Source organism: Danio rerio, chromosome 19, assembly GCF_052040795.2.
Source record: "Danio rerio strain M-AB ecotype USA chromosome 19, GRCz13ab, whole genome shotgun sequence".
Lineage (NCBI taxonomy): Eukaryota > Metazoa > Chordata > Actinopteri > Cypriniformes > Danionidae > Danio > Danio rerio.
Genome location: NC_141039.2, coordinates 18,959,563 through 18,979,586, shown reverse-complemented (window position 1 = coordinate 18,979,586; position 20,024 = coordinate 18,959,563). Strand labels below are relative to the sequence as shown.

The following is a 20,024-nucleotide window of genomic DNA, read 5'->3' as shown; positions in this document are numbered from 1 at the left end:
TTCAGCTTAAAGGGCCGTGCTAAAAACTTAATGATGACACTTTGTACTGGCTGGTAAAAACAGCAAATCTCTATGCTGAAAGTTTCACAATGATCTCATCGCCGTGACTTTGCTTCAAAATTTCTTTTTAACTGGAAAAGCTAATTTGATTTAAACAATGCAAAAACAACCAATTTTCCTTTTTAGTGAAATATATTGGTCCTAATAGGTTTTTTTTTTAGCAATCTGTTAACATCTTAAAAATGCGGTTTGGTGTTTTGTCACTCTTCAAAGCATTAAGCAAGTGCGGTAGGCCTAGATCACATTCATTCACAACACATATTTGCTGAACACAAGCCGCGAACAGTGATTCTGTAGCATGCATATGTATGCCAATCAGCACTTTTTTCTGTTTAAAGGTTGTGTCGCAATCTAATTTGAATACAGAATAAATTCTGAACTTTTGAGAATCAATACAGATTTTCTGTTAGAGAATAAATGAATTGTTAGAGAAGTAATTTTTTCTCACACCCCTGAATTGCATGGGATTATTAAACACTAAGTATCATTGGTTTTGAGTTTTTTGTCTTAAAGTTGATCTCTTTTTTGGTTGTAGATCATGGAGAATGCGGAAATCAACAACATCATCAAAATTTTGGGTCTTCAGTACAAGAAGAGCTATGATGATCCAGAGTCCCTGAAGAGCTTACGCTATGGAAGGATTATGATCATGACAGATCAGGTGTGAATCTTTAATTGTTCTTCATATCACTATTTTTTAAAGGGGGTACATTTTTGCATTCAGAGCGATTTACATTGTTATACAGAGAATGTTGTATTCTCATGCAAATCATAGACCAAGTGCTTAAAAAATATTTGCTCTAAGAGTATTTCTTTGGCATAAATCATACTTCCAGTTTGTAACAAATTTTGGAAAGTTTTTTAAAATTACCTTATATGGCTTTTCGTAGTAGGTGTGCACACACACATGAACAACAGCAAGAGCATTCCCATCATCTAGCTACACTAAGATAAGGAAGAAGATAAAGATGCCTTTAAATACATGCTTTTGGTTGTAAAGGAAAGTTGACAATGTTTAGTCACAGTTACTTTGAAGAGCTCGTATTTTACAAGATGTAAAATAAGTCTTTTGCGTTTCCAGAATGTGTCATTCAGGTCAAAATTCTGATCAGATCACTTACCCTTTTTTGCACCTGTGTTTTTAGTCAATGCAAGGCAAATTCATTTATATAGCACATTTCATAGTAGCTGAAGGTGGATTAATTTTTCTTTGACTGACCTTTTAGAATTTCTAATTTACGTAATCCTAATGATCTGAGTAATCTGTTAGGTTTGTATTTAGTGAGCATTTGGGGATTTTTTACTTATTTCACTCAATGCTTCATATTTCTTTAAAAGTTGCACTTAAGTCTGAGCTGTATTTGAGTAGAAGATGCTAATGCAGCAGTGTATGATTCTTGTAATCTGACCCTCAAGTACCTTTTGGTCTTACACCTTGTTTATGCCATCGGTTATTATGCTCTTTTTTAACAGTTTTAAATAAAAAAGCGCTGGTTCTTCCTGACCACTCTTAGTACTTTTCCCTTTAGAAAAAGATAAACCGGGGTCAGATGTCAGCATAAAAACAGCAAAAAGTAAACAGCTACTCAGACACAATGAAACAGAGACCCACCGTCTCAAATAATATAGTAAAATATGAGCCACACATAAAAGCTGTTATAATGTTCACTGTGCACACACACAAACACATGCACACACTTAACAGATGCTGTTTTGCTCATCTACTCATGCCAAATGTGACAGAATTCCCATCAAATGAGTACATTTGTTGCTGTATAGAGATCCTTTAAAGATTATTGTTAAAAATAAACCTGATTTCACATCCACACTATGCAACTGTGGTGATTTCAGTAGTAATTACGTAGCTCAGAAAGTGTAGTTTAAAATGCTATAAAAATTAATTAACTTAATTTGCAAATCCTGCCTTGTGGACAAGATATAGGCTATGCAGTAATACTGAGACATGCTAAATATGTGATTGTCAATCAACAAGTGGGTGGGGATAACTGCACTGGGATTCAAAACTGCTGAAATTTCACAAAAGTAAAAAAGAGAGCTGCTATGTTTATATCACTCCAATATGACACACTATACCTACCCCATTTCAGTCCAAACATCTTCCAAAGGTAAGGGGGGTTGGGTCTTCTTCAGGACCTTTTGTCTTTCTGTGGGATCTTGAGCAATCTAAAGAGACAGGACACTTCTGTAGAATGTCCAAGTCTTATGCATAGATCAGGGTAGGGAGCACAACTTCTTGGTACACTTTCAGCTGGGTGGTCCCTGGGCCCCTGTGTTTCCAAACATTGCCTTGCAATCTTCCAAATGCTCTACTGGCCTTAATGATGCAGCAGGTGACTTCATCATCTATGAATTCATTCCTGGACAGAGGGGTGCCAAGATAGCTGAAATTGTCTACAGCTTTCAGTCTGACCCTTCATTGTAATACATGGTCTCTGACAGAGTTTTTTCAGGGGGTGGCTGGTGCATGATTTGTCTTTGTGATTTTGATGGTGAGTCCGAAGTTATCACAAGCTTTGGATAATCTACAGCATGGCTGTAAACATCAGACTAAATAATGTTGTTACCAGCCCTGTTTTACTCCATTAGTTACAGGAAAGGCATAACAGAACTGGCCATCATCCTGTACCTGAGCCATCATCGTATCATGGAACTGATAAGTAATGGTGATAAATTTCTTTGGGCAAGAAAATATGCTCATAAGCAAATTTGCTCTGGCAGCAAAGATAATGTCAGCTATTTCGCATCCACCACAGAAGCCACACTGATTTTCAGGTAGGGCTGCACAATTTGGAGAAAAAAATCAAATCTCTATTTAAAATTGTGATTGTGATTTGAGATTGAATATAGTTTCATAAAACAGCGACAGGTTTGATGTGGTGGTTTTAACAGCACCAAAGAAAGACCAAGCATAATCACAAAAAACACTACACAATGCTACTGTTTATTTAAAGCTATCTTTTTAATCCAATTTAATAAATTATATCTAAAATCTTATGTAAAGATTCATGAAACCTTTAAAACCTTTACATTTAGATTGGGTTACATTTTTCATATTGATTTCATGGAATTCTCAGTGCATTGACAATACTTTACATACACAATTCTAGATTTTACTTCAAAGCACAAGAATTCTTGTGTTAAAATGTATCATTTATAAATATATCTATATATTATTTGGAATACATTTTTTTCCTTTAATACAAGGAGTCAGATAAATGAACTGTACCTTTAATTTTACCTGCTCAAAGAAAACACTCTTTTTGAATGTTTCAAACAAGTACATGCACAGAACAACATAAGCATTTATAGCAAATAAACTAAGGTAAATATTATCCTGCTTGCTTTTTGAGTATTGTCGTGCGAGATCTTAAACGCCAATGATTGTTCATTTTGTTCCTGCACTTAACAAAAAGGGCTGCGATTGGCTCTTTCAGTAAGCGTGGCTCTGGCGTTATTCACAGATGAGTGACGCGGATACAGATAAACGGCCGCGGATAGAGTCTATAATGTGCGGTTATCACAGCTAAACCATTATAGACGCTGTGGAGAAAACTCGTGCTGCAGAGTAACACGCTTGTGTGTGTGGGTCCACAAGAGTCACTGTAACAGCCGAGAGAGAAGAGAAAAAGTTATCTCACGCAAGCAGGTGAAAGGTCTACACACTCAGAGAGAGAGAGAGAAGCAGAGCAGAGAGAGTTCACAGCTTTCATTTTCTTCATTGCAGTGAAATAGGGGCTCGTCGGTTCTTCTGTAACAGTTGTCTGCTTTTTAAGTAACGTTAGTTGGATTGTTTTAATTTCTCGCACTCGCCTCCCTCACCATAGTGATAATCAAAATAATTTAAAAAATCGCACCTTTTCAAATTGCAATTTCAGTTTAAAATCGATTCATCGTTCAGGCCTACTTTCAGGCAGCAAACCCTGTTCTAGATGGTTGATCAGATGATTAAGCAAAATCCTGCTTATAATCTTACCGGCCACTGACAGGAGTAAGATTTCTTATCACAAAAAGGCCTATTACCTTTTTACTTATATAAGTAGTCAATTGAGGCATCCTTAAACTCCTGCAGAATAGTCCTATGATTGAAAGTGGAGGGTAGTGCCTTCTGCTTTATACAGCTCTGCAGGAATGTCATCTGGGCCAGGAGCTTTGTCATTTATGGATGATGGTCAGTTCAGTACTGCATTGAAGTGCTGTGCCCATCTTTCCAGAGTCTGGCCTTGGTCCGTGATGAGTGTAGTCCCATTCATGCTGAGCAGCGGAGATGACCCACAAGGCTGAGGACCATAGATAGCTGTCAGGGACTCAAATAAATTCTTTGAGCTGTGTGTGCCAGCATATCTCTATCTCATCTGCCTTCTATCTGAGCCATGAGTCTTGGATATTCTGTAGCTTGGATTCGACCTCCCTACAGATGTTGAGAAAATCTGCTGAGGGTAGATCATTTTGGTGGCATCTATGAAGTTGATGTTTCTTGGTTATGGATTTATATTTGTTAAAACACTTTGAAGACCAATCAAATTAATCTTTATTTCTATAGAGCTTTTTGTACTATAAAAAATAAAGTGTAGATTGTGTCAAAGCAGCTTAACATAGTTGAAGAAAAAAAAAATCCATAACTATATTTTAACTATATTTGTGGAACATTCCAGCAAATTTGGCAGACAAGAAATTAGTTTTAGAATGCTAGTGTAGTTAAAGTTAAAGCTGATTCAGTTCAGATTAGTAAAGAATTTACTGTTAAAATGTAATTATAAATAAAACTTAAATTATACAAAAACAACATTAAAGGAAAGTGCGCTTCCTTCTGCTCTTTCTGGCATCCTTTTATTGTGGCCGTGCCAAGTCACCCAATCATGACGGACCGGTCTCCTGACGAATCAGCTGTCTGTGTTGGAGGACCCAACAATTTGACAGGCACGGAGAGGGAGAGAAAGAGCAAGAAAGAGAGAAAGCAAGAACGGGAGGAAAATACTACCAATACACTACTACGGACAGAACACTCTGTATATGCACCACACACTTTACCTAAACTCCATCTTACAAGGACTCAAATAAAGAAACATGTTTAACTGTGAATGTACCACAAATCATGTTGCACTATTATTGGTGTTCAGTGTTTGGAATTTCAGCAGTTAAAAATAAACCACAATGAAATGAACTAAAGGTGACGCGGTGGCGCAGTAGGTAGTGCTGTCACCACACAGCAAAATGGTCACTGGTTCGAGCCTCGGCTGGGTCAGGTGGCGGTTCTGTGTGGAGTTTGCATGTTCTCCCCACGTTCTCCCCAGTAGTAACCAAGGGAATGCTGTTACTGCCAAATTTCTATATGCTTCCTCAGCTGGAAGTGAATGAATTTGCATTTTTAATCTGCACAGAGATGAATAATTGAATCTGCATTATTGTTCTAGGTTTGTGCCAGTATGTTTTATGTAGCATAATTTCTCATAGTCTGGTTATGTTTTTTTTTTCACTTCATATTTAGGATTTATACAATTTATTATACAACTATAATAGATTGTATACAATTATACAACTACCCAACATGTTATATGTTGTTGGTTTGTGTGAATCATGATTAAATCATGCAGTTGTTCACCGTGCAGTATTAAAGCACATAACCACTTTTTATGGTTTCTAGTAAAAACCATGAAAAATCTGAAATTATCTAATTCAACCGGCTAGTTTGCAAGTGGGGTGGAGGGAGGTGGTTCTTGAAGAGGTTCGCTGGCATGTGAAGCAGGCCTGGCAGAACCTGTATCTGTTGGACCATATTGGTAACCCTAAGGTGTCCTGAGATGGGATGGGATTGGGCCAGATCCAGTACCGCCTCGGTCTTCAAGCGAGGTAAAACCAGCAGTGGTTTTTCCTCCTCAGCTTTGCTATCCAGTAAAGCAGGCCATTCTGCCAGGTTGAGGTTAAGATAACTGGCAGATCTCACACCACTCCCACCTCGACTGGCCAGGCATTGGGGCCAGCTGAAATGGTTACATGGCAGGCAGGGACCTGACGGGTGTCCATGTAGACAGGAAGGTCTTTGACCCAGCCTGGGGGCCAAGATTACTGCCTGTACGAGACTAAACACACTTAATCAAATAGGGCCTGGAACAGTTTTTTGTTGATCTTGACTTCTGCTTCTGGGGCTCCTTCTAGAGTGGATCTTGGTGTATGATGCAGCCTGACAGAGAGGTGGGGGTGTTGGAACTTTTGTTGGCATGAACTCATCAGGTGGAGAGGGAGCCATCAGCCTGCTCACGGGTCGTTGAGGGCCCTCCAGCTCACCCTGGTCATTTCACTCCTTCCTGATGTAGAGTCACATCTGCCAGTTCAAATATCTCAGCGAGCTCCAGGGGGATTAAGGGGTTTCTCATCCTGACTTTTCGGCAATTGGATCGGAGAAGCGCCTGGAGCAATTTGTCAAGGACCACCCGTTCTGCTACCTGACTAGGCATTGGGTCTTTCTCCAACAGCCAATGTCTCATATGCCATGTGAGATCCACCGCTTGGGTGTGGGCTGGTAGATGGGGCTTATACATCCACTCAAAGAACTGTTGGGCCGCACATGTGGATGGCAGTCCCATATGGGTTAGTATTTCACATTTCAGGGTCAGAAAGATGGTAGCTGCACCAGCGGAGAGTGAAAAGTAGGTGCTCTGAGCCTCATCAGTTAGCAGGGGGGCCAGTCATCGACATTCCACCTTTCATGTGTAGTTGTGGTTTCAAACATTTGGAAGTAGGATTTAGTGTTATCATAAGGGGTTAGCTTTGGCCCAAGGGTCTGGTAGCAGAACATGTTGCGCGTCTGGTCCTGACGAACAGCCAGATGCTCGGCCACTTGCTGCTGGTGAATGCTGACCACAGTGAGTAGCTGGAGAAGTTCATCTATTCAGTAGGGGGAGGGAGTGCTTGCCTTTTTTTTATTCAATATTGAGTAGGGGTCTAAGTGTCAGTGATTCTTCACGCTTTTGCCCACATACTCCACTAGTGTATAGGGGTGAAGAATCACACGATAAGAAAACCAAGTTTAGACCTCAGAGGATGTGCTTATTTACATCAAGGGTGAATGAGTGCAAGATCCCAAGGGGTGCTCCAGTGGGTGGTGTGCTCCTGTTCGTGGGGTGCTCAGTGCCTATGAGGAGTGTCTGGGAAGCCAATCAGTCACCAATTGCTGTTTGGAGAAAAGAAAGAGAAAATAAGCGTTATTGCTTCTGGTTTTCTCTGTGTGGCTTATGTAGCCAGTCTTAAATGATTTGTAGCTGGTGCTGATTAGTTGTGAATAGGAGGGCCCAGGTGTTCCTTGTTGCTCTCCAGGACGATACTTATATCTCCTTGGGACACTCGTCACAATAGGTGCGTCCCAAATTACATACTTATGGACTATTCTACTCCATTTTGTTGTATAAAGTGTAAGTAGTGCATTTACACTGAAAATTCAAAAAAGCACTCATTCGACCGGTAAAATTAAGTGTGTAATGTTGGACACTACACATACTCAACGACTGCAATTTTGCTCACGTAGCAGAAGTGGCGGAGTTATCGAGTGCACATGTTGGATAACAATATTTATTTTGGATTGTGAAAGCAAATTCTCCTATCAGAGTGATTATAGCGCCTCCGAATGGAGAATGTGGCAACACTCATGGTAGGTATTATTTAGTACTTTGTTCATTTATTTCACAAATTTGGCAACCGTCAAACGTCATCTAGGAAATGGGTTTAATTTCCGCTTAGTAAAAAAACATTAGTGTTGCATTTGGGATGACACTACATACATATACTATGCTGTTGAGTGTGTAAGTGCAAAAGTACATACATAGTCTGTGAGTGCATAGTGTATAGTGTGCCATTTGGGACGCAGCAAATATATGTGTTATAATATATCAGTTGTGAGTAACACACAACATTAGACAATGTTGAAATGATTATTATTGTCATTTTCCATAGACATCAGTATGTATTTTACAAACCCCACATTTTATTTTACTAGTAAATATGTGTACTCAATTCAAACCTCAAATAGTACCTTACTTAAAACACTGATCATTTTTGACCTTTGGCAAGCAATTTTTGCGATCTTGTCTTTCTCTGAAGCTCTGTTAAGCTTGCATGCTGATGACTCAGTACTCAGATCTCATCTCAGAAGAGAGACATCAAACAAGATGATCAAAATATAAGGGAAAAAGTTGGTTAATGAAAATAAAGTAATTCATTGACTGTTGTCACAGAGCTCATTAACTAATGTTAACAAGGACAACTTTGATTTTTAATAATGCATTAGTAAACACTGAACTATGATTAATGAATGCTGTATGAGTATTGAAGGCTAGTATATCAACTAATAACTAATAGAACCTCAAATTATCAAAGATCATATGTGAAAATTTTATTTTGTAAATATATCACAGAATGAAAGTTGTTCTTACAAAAAAATATACATGTTCTGCAGCAAGTCCTGTTGACTCAGTATTCAGATCTGCCTGCATTTAAAAAATAGCTAATTTTAAAGCTGTTTCTTCCTCTTAGAGTATTAAAAACTAAAACATTTCAGGGATACTATGGATGCTGAACTACCTTATAGGTACTCAAGATTAACATGATATTGGGCAAAATGAGCTTGATACCTCACCTTTTAAGTAAATGTGTCTGTACAGCAAGCATGCACGACCTATTCCTCTTTTATTTCTAAACAGGATCAAGATGGTTCTCACATAAAGGGTCTTCTGATTAACTTCTTCCATCATAACTGGCCATCCCTGCTGAAGCATACCTTTCTGGAGGAGTTCATCACACCTATTGTGAAGGTATAATGATTGTGCAATGAAAATGTTTAGTTTATCAGTGCAGGTTTTTATACTTGTTTCTAAAACTCTTTCCTCAGGCCAGTAAGAATAAACAGGAAGTATCATTCTACAGCATACCAGAGTTTGAAGAATGGAAGAAGCATACAGAAAGTTATAAAACTTGGCACATAAAGTACTACAAAGGTTGGTTTTCTGTTTCTATTAGTCTGCATTTATAAACAAGTGGCAGTTTTTGGCTAAATGTTTTTTACATATTTGTCAGGTTTGGGTACCAGCACAAGCAAAGAAGCGAAGGAATATTTTTCAGACATGGAAAGACATCGCATTATGTTCAAGTACAATGGTACTGAAGATGATGCGGCCATTACACTGGTTAGTTTATTCACTAATTATGTTGATGAAGTATTGCATTTGTTCAATAATTAACTGCATATTACTTGAACATAATGTCTGTAGGCTTTCAGCAAGAAGAAAACGGATGACAGGAAAGAGTGGCTGACTAATTTCATGGAGGACAGACGACAAAGGAGGATGCATGGACTTCCTGAGGTAATGCATTCATTATACACTCCATGTCAAATGAAAAGTATTTCCAGTTGTTCAAGCAAACACAGCGTATTAAGTATTATGCTTATGGGTATTTACAGAAATATTGTTTAGTCATTATCACTGAGATGTGCATGGTACTAACACATGCACAGGTAGCTAGTCATTTGTTTGCAACACTGGAGTTAGCTTTAATTAGACCTTTAAGTATTTAAGTATTAATTTACTTAAAATCTGATTAAAATGTAAGTATTAATCATTATTTGTTTTTGAACAAATCAAGCAACATGTATTAATTATAGTAATGAGCACATTTTTCCGTTCCCACTAGCGCTGCACAGTTATATATATATATAACATCATATACCGTTGAAGTCAGAATTACTAGCCCCCCTGTTTATTTTGCCCCCCATTTTTAATTTTAACTTAAAGATTATTTTAACACATTTCTAAACAAAATAGTTTTAATAACTCATTTCTAATAACCGATTTATTTTATCTTTGCCCTGATAAAAGTACATATTTTACTAGATATTTCTCAAGACACTTTTATATAGCTTAAAGTGACATTAAAGGCTTAACTAGGTTAATTAGGTTAACTAGGCAGGTTAGTGTAATTAGGCAAGTTATTGTATAACGATAGTTTAACCAGGGGTTTTCAAACATTTAGAACGTTTAACTAGAATGCATTAACTCTACATGTGCCTGAAAGTTAGCTGTGGAGCTAACGTTTATCATATTCACTCTAGTGAATGCATAAAAATTGTCATCATAATTTACTCGAGTGCACGACTTAATAGGTGCTGGCACCCTGCCCCACAGTTTGAAAAACCCTGTTGTAGACTATTGAAAAAATATATAGCTTAATAGTGCTAATAATTTTGACCTTAGAATGTTCATTAAAAAGATTAAAAACTTTTATTCTAGCCCAAATAAAACAAAGACTTTCTCCAGAAGACTCCAGGGACTAATAATTCTCACTTTAACGGCATATATTGATATATACAACCTTTAAAACGCTTACATTTAGATTGTGTTACATTTTCCACATTAAATTTTATGACATTCCCAGTGCATTGACAATACTTAAAACAATTTTAGGTTTTTCTTCACATAACTCTTGTATTACAATGTATCATTTATAATTTTTTTTTATTTATGTATTATTTATATAAATAATACAAGCAGTCAGATATATGAACTGTACTTTTATTTTGACCTGCTAAAAGAAAACATTTATAGCAAATAAACAAATATAAATATTATGTCGCTTGCTTTTTGAGCATTGTTGAGCGGGTTCTTAAGCCCCTGAGATTAATAATTGTGTTCCCATGCTCAACAGAAAGGCCTGAAAATGGCTCGAACAATTAGTGCGGCTCTGGCATTATTCACCCATAAGTGACGTGGATACAGATAAATGGCAGAGGTTTCAGTCTACAAACTAAAATGGCAAGAATGTACGACAATTTAAGCTTAGAAAGCATGTAAAATATATTATAACAGAACAAAAAAAAAGCTAGGGAATTTTTCCAAAAAAGTGAATTATTTTATGAACTGATACACTTTCTTATTTTCTCATTACAGCAATACTTGTATGGCACATCAACACGACACCTGTCCTACAATGACTTCATCAATAAAGAACTCATCCTCTTCTCCAATTCTGACAATGAGCGTTCAATTCCATCACTTGTTGATGGTATGTATTTTCAATTATGTATTTTTTTATCAATTAAACTTAAAGATTGTGTGTTTCTAATGTGTGTTTTTTTTATTAGCTGAGCAAATTTATATCTTTTGGAATAACTGTGTCCTGGGTTTAACTGGGTTTCTAAACTTCATGTTTATGTCATCTGCTGTATGCAGGTCTAAAGCCAGGCCAGAGGAAGGTGTTGTTTACCTGTGTAAAAAGGAACGATAAAAGAGAAGTCAAAGTGGCCCAGCTGGCCGGATCTGTGGCTGAGATGTCTGCATATCATCATGGCGAGGTTTGTAGCAAAAAATTCTTGACCATTGTACCTTTTATCATTCTACCATTTTTTTACCATGGTCATCACTAGGGTAAATAATTGCAATTTTTTGTTTGTTTTTGTGAAGTGCCGATTAAAGGTTGATTTATTTGCTTGGTTCTTGAAAAACACATTTTACACAACTGTAAGATATCATGGCAACTGTGAGAATTTGGGGTGATGGTATGCCGTGAGAATTCCTGGAAGCAAGAAATTTTATTTTTATTTAAGTTAAAAAATAAGCAAAGTAAGAAGCATGACCTATTTTGCTCAGGAATCAAGCACAAGATTATAAAGGGAGCAAATCATGAGGTGATAGAGAATGGGCAGGGCAAGTAGACAACTAATAATAGGAAAAAATGAATGGTGTGGCTAAACCAGGGGTCAAGTCACCCCTGGACTAGACAGTAGTCAAAAGAGCACATGGCAAAAAAAAACAGCACCATGTGCTTATAGAACAAGAACATAGGCGTAAACTACATGTAAACATGAGCCACGTTCTACACAAATGAAACCTCAAGATACAAAACAGCATGCGAGACTAGAGCACATGGTGAGAGCCATGCTCTCACAAATGTGCCAATGATGTTCTGGTGCAAACTGAAACCGAACATGACTGAAATTGCGAGACATCAAACAAGATCAAAATACAAGGACAAATGTTGGTTAATGAAAGTCATTAATTGTTTGTCATTGTTAACTCACAGAGCTCATTAACTAATGTAAACAAAAATAACGTTTGTTTTTAATAATGCAATACTGAACTATGAGTAATAAATGCTGTATAAGTATTGAAGGTTAATATATTAACTAATCATAACTAATAGAACCACAAATGATAAAGGATCATATGTAATAATTGAGTTTGGAAATAGATCACATTGAACAGAATGAAAGATGTTCTTACAAGAAAATATATCTGTTCTGCAGCAAGCCCTGATGATGACTATCGTGAATTTGGCCCAGAACTTTGTCGGCAGCAACAATGTCAACATCCTTCAGCCTCTCGGACAGTTCGGTACCCGTATTAATGGGGGTAAAGATGCTGCCAGTCCTCGTTACATCTTTACTATGCTTAGGTAAGATATTATTCGTTTTGATAATGAATTGCAAAGTGAGGGGCCAGCCTCCCCCTCACTTTATCCACCTATATATATATTATACATATTTTAATACATGTTTTAATGCCCATTCTTATAAAGTAATTAGAAATAATTATGTCAATTTATCAGTACATTCATAAGCACAAATGAGTTATGTTCATTATCAATTGTTATCAATTTTGTTTATATAGGTACATTTAGGTAGGTATAGGCATCAAGTAGCTCTAGTGCTTTTATTGACAGTTTAATTAATACCTTAAAGGGTTAGTTGACCCAAAAAGGAAAAAGTACTCACCCTCAAGAGGTTTTAAACCTTTATGAGCTTTATGAGAAGTTAAACACAAAAGAAGTTAATCCAAAGAAAGCTGAAAACCTCTAAGAAACGTATTTCAAACAATTAAAGGGTTTATCCATTTGACACCTGCTTTCATTTGATTTGTTCATTCAGTATCACATAGTTATAAACATTAATGTTAATAACTATAATATTGAATTTATAACCCTATATGGCACACACGCACTCACCAAAATTGTTAAAAAGAAAACATTTTTTTCTTTTATCACTTAGTCCATTGGCCAAACTGCTGTTTCCTGCTGTGGACTCCAGTCTGCTAAAGTTTCTATATGATGACAACCAGAAGGTGGAGCCAGAATGGTACATACCCATAATTCCCATGGTACTGGTAAATGGAGCTGAGGGTATTGGGACTGGGTGGGCATGCAAGATTCCCAATTATGACCCACGAGAGATTGTCAACAACATCAACCGTATGCTCAACCATCAGGATCCTCTACCCATGGTAACACATTTTAATTTAAACTTTAAATTTTGAGTGTGAATCCAAATCCAGACCTTTATGAGTTAATAAATTTAATTTACATTGATAATTTTTGTGTGACTTTGTTGTCAGCACATTCAGCTATGTAAAGAAGAAAGTATTTAATAAGAATATTTCATTCATTCAGATCTAGGATGTGTAATTTTAGTGTTTCCTTTATTTTTTGAGCAGTGTACATGTAGATCATTTAATTTCATCATTAATATTGGAATGTGAAGAGACTTTCAACCAGTGCGACATAACATTTTTCTGAGGACAAACACCTATTGCAATTTAAGTGTCAGTAGCACAGAGGACCTGGTTGGAATCCATGCCTTAATTGAAAGCTGTGCAAAGTGAAAGCATGGTGACCAGCAGTGCACCTGATGTGGTGTCTCTGCAGCCACGTGTTGATAAGAAAGGAGGAAAAGCCACAATATGAACAATTGCTGCCCAAATAGTGTTCCTGTGTTTAATCTCTGTTTTATTCTGCACTGAAATATGAAGCATTGGAGTGCACAAATACTTGCCACATGCTTAGAGAATGCAGAAACAAACATGTTATTCAGATACAGAAATAGCATAAGCTAAGATTAAAAATTATGTCTGATAGCTTCTGTTAGCTGCATGAAAAAAAGACTAGGCTGAAGACAGGGAATATATATTGTAATATCTGCTCGCTTTTTCATACTTTTCAAGTCATACTGTTTTGTTTGTATTGTGTGTGCGTCTATATACATAAAAACAACACATTAACAAGTTTCAAATAATGACTCTGACCCAAATAACAGTATTTTCTTTTTGTTTTTCAAATATCTTTTCATCTTATATTTTAGTTTGCTGATGGGCGACGCAGTGGCGCAGTAGGTAGTGCTGTCGCCTCACAGCAAGAAGGTTGCTGGTTTGAGCCTTGGCTGGGTCAGTTGGCGTTTCTGTGTGGAGTTTGCATGTTCTCCCTGCGTTCGCGTGGGTTTCCTCCGGGTGCTCCGATTTTCCCCCACAGAACAAAGACATGCAGTATAGGTGAATTGGGTAGGCTAAATTGTCCGTTGTGCATGGGTGTTTCCCAGAGATGGGTTGCAACTGGAAGGGCATCCGCTGCATAAAACACATATGCTGGATAAGTTGGCGGTTCATTCCGCTGTGACAACCCCAGATTAATGAAGTGACTAAGCCGAAAAGAAGATGAATGAGTGAATGGTTTGCTGATTTTGGTTTGCAGATAGACTTTGCCCCAATGTGCTAACAATTCTTATAATATACCAAACACAAAATTTAAAAATACTTTTAAAACAAGATTTGAATCTTATTTAATAAGAATACTATTTTTCCACTGGTGTAGGCTTTAGTTAAACTGTGTCATTCAAATAGATGTTATAAAACACTAGAGAAAAACATTTGCATCTTTAGGCAAAACAATAACACTGTTGTATTTTACGATATGGCCCTTCAACTATTTTCATTTCAGACAGCTCAAACATGTGGTTAGGTTCAGGGCTAGCTTTATCTCTAAAACCAGAGGAGTATGTAATAATATAAATAGGCCACTCAATCAAGAGTAAAAACAACTACAATCCAAGTATACTTAAAATATACTACTAAGTATTTGTCACTGAACAAGTATTTAAAATATACTAAACTTTTCTGTCAGTACAAGTCAAGTATATTTAAGTTCAATGTTTCTGAGAAATACCCAAAGTACATTTCAAAGAAGTTTATAAAAAGCAAACTGAAAGTATACTTTATTTTTTGTTTCTTTAAAATAAGTATTCTAATAATACTCTTAAACTTCTAAACATTAATCTTCTTTTTTTTTAAGAAAATACATTTAAAGAAGTACATAAAAGGTAGACTGCTTTTTTATTTATTTTATATATTTACTTTTTTAAAAGAAGTATACTAATATTTCTTCCTTATTATAAGGGGTATTATTGTCTTTAAATACAATTGTTTTGTATCAGTTTGAAGGTGTGCATTTTTCTGTAAAAATGTATTGATCATCAAGCTCAAGTTTGGTTTAAACTTGAAATGCTCATTCTATTTATTTCACGTTTTGTTAGCTTCCCAGCTACAAGAACTTTAAAGGTACCATTCATGAACTGGGACAAAACCAGTATTTGGTCAGTGGAGAAGTGTCCGTGCTAGACAAAAATACCATCGAGATTAGTGAACTTCCTGTTCGTACATGGACTCAGGTAAGGTCACTTGTCTTGTTTTAATGAAATATGTATTAATTAGAATCATGCTGTACTGAAGAGTCCAGGAATTATCTTATATAATCTATTTTCTTTTCTTTTTTAGGCTTACAAAGAGTCAGTTCTGGAGCCCATGCTCCAAGGAACAGATAAAACCCCTCCTCTGATCAGCGACTATAAGGAATACCACACTGACACTACTGTGAAGTTTGTGGTGCGCATGACAGAGGAGAAACTGGCACAGGCAGAGGCAGCCGGTCTTCACAAGGTCTTCAAATTACAGTCATCACTCACCTGTAACTCCATGGTACGTGCCTTCCCTTCTAATGCTTCTGATTCAAGCTAACAAAATTTCACACTCTATTCAGGGTTATTTAGCATTAAGAGCACTGTCATTAAATGGATGTTTATGAAAATTTAAGTTTTAAATGTCATTAACATCATACAATTTAATTCCTCTTGGCACTAATGTTTTGATTTGGTATAAATCATGTTTTTGCAATTGTTTTCCTCAGCACACAAGTAAAAAACATGATTTTTTAAACAGAGTTTTTGAAAATATACTGTTCATGTGCACACACATGTATTTCTCTATTTTTTTTTTTTATCTCATGGCATTCTGTGGGGGCTGTCTGATCCCTGTATGAACAGAGCAGTGTGTGGATCTCATTGCTGGCAATAAGTCTTGTTCTTGGTGCATGTTGGACACCAGCAGGGCTGCCCTTTGTGACCAGTTTGTTTCTCATTTTTGTGGAAAGAATTTCTTGGTAGAGCCTAGGGTTAGGGGGTCTTGTTTGGGGACCACGGGATGACATCTCTGCTATTTGCTAATTATGGTCTTCGGTTGGCTTCATCACTTTTTTTCAACTTTTCACCTTTATTTGTATAGTGCTTTTACAATGTAGATTATTTTAAAGCAGCTTCACATAAAAGATCATAAATTGAAACGGTGTCGTTAATTTTTCAAAGTTTAAGTTCAGTTAAGCTCAGTTCAATGTTGTTTAATAATCACTACTGAGAGTCCAAAAACTAAAGAGCAACCCATCGCTGCATAGTTCTACAGATTCCAAACCATGCAAGCTAGTGGCGACAGATATGGACCTTCAGCATGCACTGGAATGGTATGCTTCCAAGTGTGCTTCTAGCTCTTATGGGGGATCATGAGGCCTTCCCCAAAGAAAAATAAATTATGCATGTAAAATATTTCAATACTTTTAAATAGTTTTAACTGTGGACAATAACTATGCAAATGTGACCACCTCACAGTCATCCAATCACAATGCTGGATTTGAAAGGTGCCATCTTTTCAATCCCATCTTCCAGGGAAAGATAAAACATTGCCTCAAGAAGGTTGTGGTAGTTGGTATTTTCATCCTGGCCACATCACTCTTGGCAGCATACCAACCTAGTGCATGTTGAAGATCCATGTCCAATGAAGCCAACAGAATCATTATTATTGTTGGCAATGCGAACCAAACCTCAGTACTGTTTACACACACACCTTTTAGTGCTTAAATTCAATATTCACCTTAATTCACTTCCAAAAAATTCAGTTCAGTTAAAAAATACAACGTATAATATTCAACAACAATTTTAAACTAGTAAATATTCAAAGAAATGGCACTAAAAGTAGCATTTAATTTTAATATTCTATTTTTTTTTAACACAGCATATTTTTTAGCTCTCATTTTTCATGGACAGCTTCTTTCATCTCGCTATGTATGTTTTTAAAATATTTTTTTTTTATTTTGTCTTGAATATACATAGTACGAAAAAAATCATTTGAGCAATTTATTTAATGCCAAGCCATGTTCATTTTAAAGAGCATATTGTAGGTTAAAAAACTGTTTCAAAAAAAGGTAAAATCGTTTGTGAAAGTACTCTATAATACCATAAAATACCATAATAAAATGTTGGTCACACTTTACAATAAGGTTCATTAGTTAATGTTAATTAATGCATTTACTAACATGAACAAACCATGAACAATACATTTAGTACTGTATTTGTTCATGTTAGTTAACGTTAGTTAATGAAAATACAGTTGTTCATTGTTAGTTCATGTTAACTCATGGTGCATTAACTAATGTTAACAAGCATGGACTTGGATGTTAATAATGCATTAGTAAATGTTTAATTATGATTAATAAATGCTGTACATGTGTTGTTCATGATTAGTTCATGTTAGTAAATGCATTAACTAATGAACCTTATTGTAAAGTGTTACCAAAATGTTTTATGAAGTGCAAAGGCACAAATATAAAGAAAATTTGTCTGTTTTCCACTTCGGCTTATTTTTCTAACCACCCCGGTGACGTCAAAAGCGGGACTTATCTGACAGACGTGCGCTGCATACAGTGGGGCAGAGGAGCTTATAGCAGAAATGGTTGTTAGTTTTGGCGTAATTTATCATCATCATGCTATATTATTGTGTTTATGGGAACTGCACAAACTCCAGCCTGTCAACAGATCAAGTCCACAAGTTTCCTGTCGCTATTTTGGTTCATGAAATGGGATGAATTTGATAAGACGCGAATGGCGAAAAACACTCCTGGATCAGTCGAAGATGCAGCTCGATGAAAATGAGAGCTGTACACGGTACAGTCTACTGTATAAGTTTTGTAAGATGGTTTGCAGTTCACTATCCAGGGGTCTGCAAATGTGGCTGGGTTTTCTGTATTATGTTATATTATAAATCATACGGTGAATTTTAAAATCTATAACTGAGGACGCGGGTGGTGAGTGAGGTGTCGCGGACGCCAGCCTCTCTATTCTGCCGCCCTATGCACGGATATAACTGAGGACGCGGGTGGTGAAGAAGGTGTCGCGGACGCCGCCCTATGCGCGGATATAACTGAGGAGGTGTCGCGGACATAACTGAGGACGCGGGTGGTGAGGGTAGTGTCGCTGATGCCAGCCTCTCTATTCTGCTGCCCTATGCGCGGACATAACTGAGGACGCGGGTGGTGAGGGTAGTGTCGCGGACGCCGCCATGGACGCGCCGGCCCTGGAGGTCTTCACAGGCTCAACGAGAATGCAGAACTTTGCATTACATTTGCTCTCCTTTCTAGATCCTTCCAGCGGGTTTACAAGGATGAGGCTGTCGGCATCTTTTTACACAGCATTCACAATCTCGTACACATTAAAGACATGATAGTGCGGTACCCACATAAATGTTGGGCAACTTACTGAAAAAATATTTTAGGTTTACTTTTAAATGGGCCAGATAATATATTTTTCTTTCAGTATACACACACTCACACAGATACCTATACATATATAAAGAGTAAAAATGCTGGTATTAACACTGCTTATGATTTTGTGCTATATAAATAAAACTTGAACTTGAGTTGAATTAGAATCTGAACTTGAAGTTTATTTAACCATAAATGCAGATCAGATCTGTTAATCAAATCTTTGTAAATATTTTATACTGTAACAACTATACTTGTCTTTTTATGGATTGTTGCCTAAATGGGATCTGATACAGATAATCTTATACCCAATGAAAAAAATGACAAAAAGACACATATTTAAAAACTTATTTTAATTGTTTTAATATTTGATGTTGTTTTTATTATAATACAAAAGCTCCGAAATCCTTTTGTTTAATAAAAAGATTTTCCAGTACCTTGTTTACATGTTTCTGCATTATTCCAGATGTTCTGTGTTATTTGTGTTTTGTGTTCACTTATCTACTATTAAAAAATATGGTCAATGTGGCATAACTTAAATGCTCATTAGTTTTTGTTACTGGTAAGTATTAATATTTATAGATGATTAATTCTAGCTTTGCTATTGCCAGAAAAGATTTTGTGCATATCTCTCTGTAAGCCAACACTAGTCTCACTATAAACCTGCTCGGTTCTTCTCACAATAGAGTTAAATTACACTTCTCTGACTGCTGTTCTGTCTGCTGGTCTGTCCACAGGCTTATAATTGTATGGCTGTGGTCTGTTGTTTGTGTGAGTCTCTCAGAATATCTTATCTCGGCATCTAAACGCGCACCGCGATCCGTTGTCTTCATAGTGTTATTTGCGCGAACTCCCTTATCCAACGTCACTTCCGGTCTGGCGATTTTTCAGATGCGGAAGCAAATTTCCGTGACTAAAAACGACTCCAAATGGCTTAATAATAAACTTTAATGTATATTTTAAAGAAAATCTAGTTCCTACTTTACTCTTACACACATTGTCTCACTGGCGTGTCTAACCTACAGTATGCTCTTTAATTTGCCTCAGGAATTAAAAGACGATAATTCGAAAACAGTAGATTTAAACTTTGTCTGAATTTCTCTACCCCATCCTACAATTCATACACATTAACATCATAAATACCAAAGCAAAGCAAACACTGCATTACAATACAGTTGCACTGCAGCACTACTATATTATGCAAGAGAGAAACTTGTAATGTTTTGCACTTGACAGTGTTTACTGTCATTTTGTTTTGTTTTTTCAAACCATGGTAT

General features: G+C 36.6%; 1 protein-coding gene and 1 long non-coding RNA gene across 4 annotated transcripts in view; one reads left to right on the top strand and one right to left on the bottom strand.

The window, feature by feature from the left end:
- LOC147832527 (uncharacterized) overlaps positions 1 to 20,024 on the bottom strand; it is an 845,986-nt gene that overhangs the window by 456,625 nt on the left and 369,337 nt on the right. The gene's annotated exons all lie outside the window — the stretch shown is intronic.
- top2b (DNA topoisomerase II beta) overlaps positions 1 to 20,024 on the top strand; it is a 95,483-nt gene that overhangs the window by 38,742 nt on the left and 36,717 nt on the right. For 2 of the 3 annotated variants that reach the window (XM_087294865.2, NM_001045191.2), the window contains 11 exon segments: positions 596 to 721; positions 8,772 to 8,882; positions 8,960 to 9,065; positions 9,145 to 9,254; positions 9,339 to 9,431; positions 11,013 to 11,127; positions 11,295 to 11,416; positions 12,368 to 12,516; positions 13,109 to 13,340; positions 15,419 to 15,553; positions 15,660 to 15,860. In XM_087294865.2, coding sequence (XP_087150991.1) covers positions 596 to 721; positions 8,772 to 8,882; positions 8,960 to 9,065; positions 9,145 to 9,254; positions 9,339 to 9,431; positions 11,013 to 11,127; positions 11,295 to 11,416; positions 12,368 to 12,516; positions 13,109 to 13,340; positions 15,419 to 15,553; positions 15,660 to 15,860 — 1,500 coding nt within the window. 3 annotated transcript variants of the gene reach the window in all.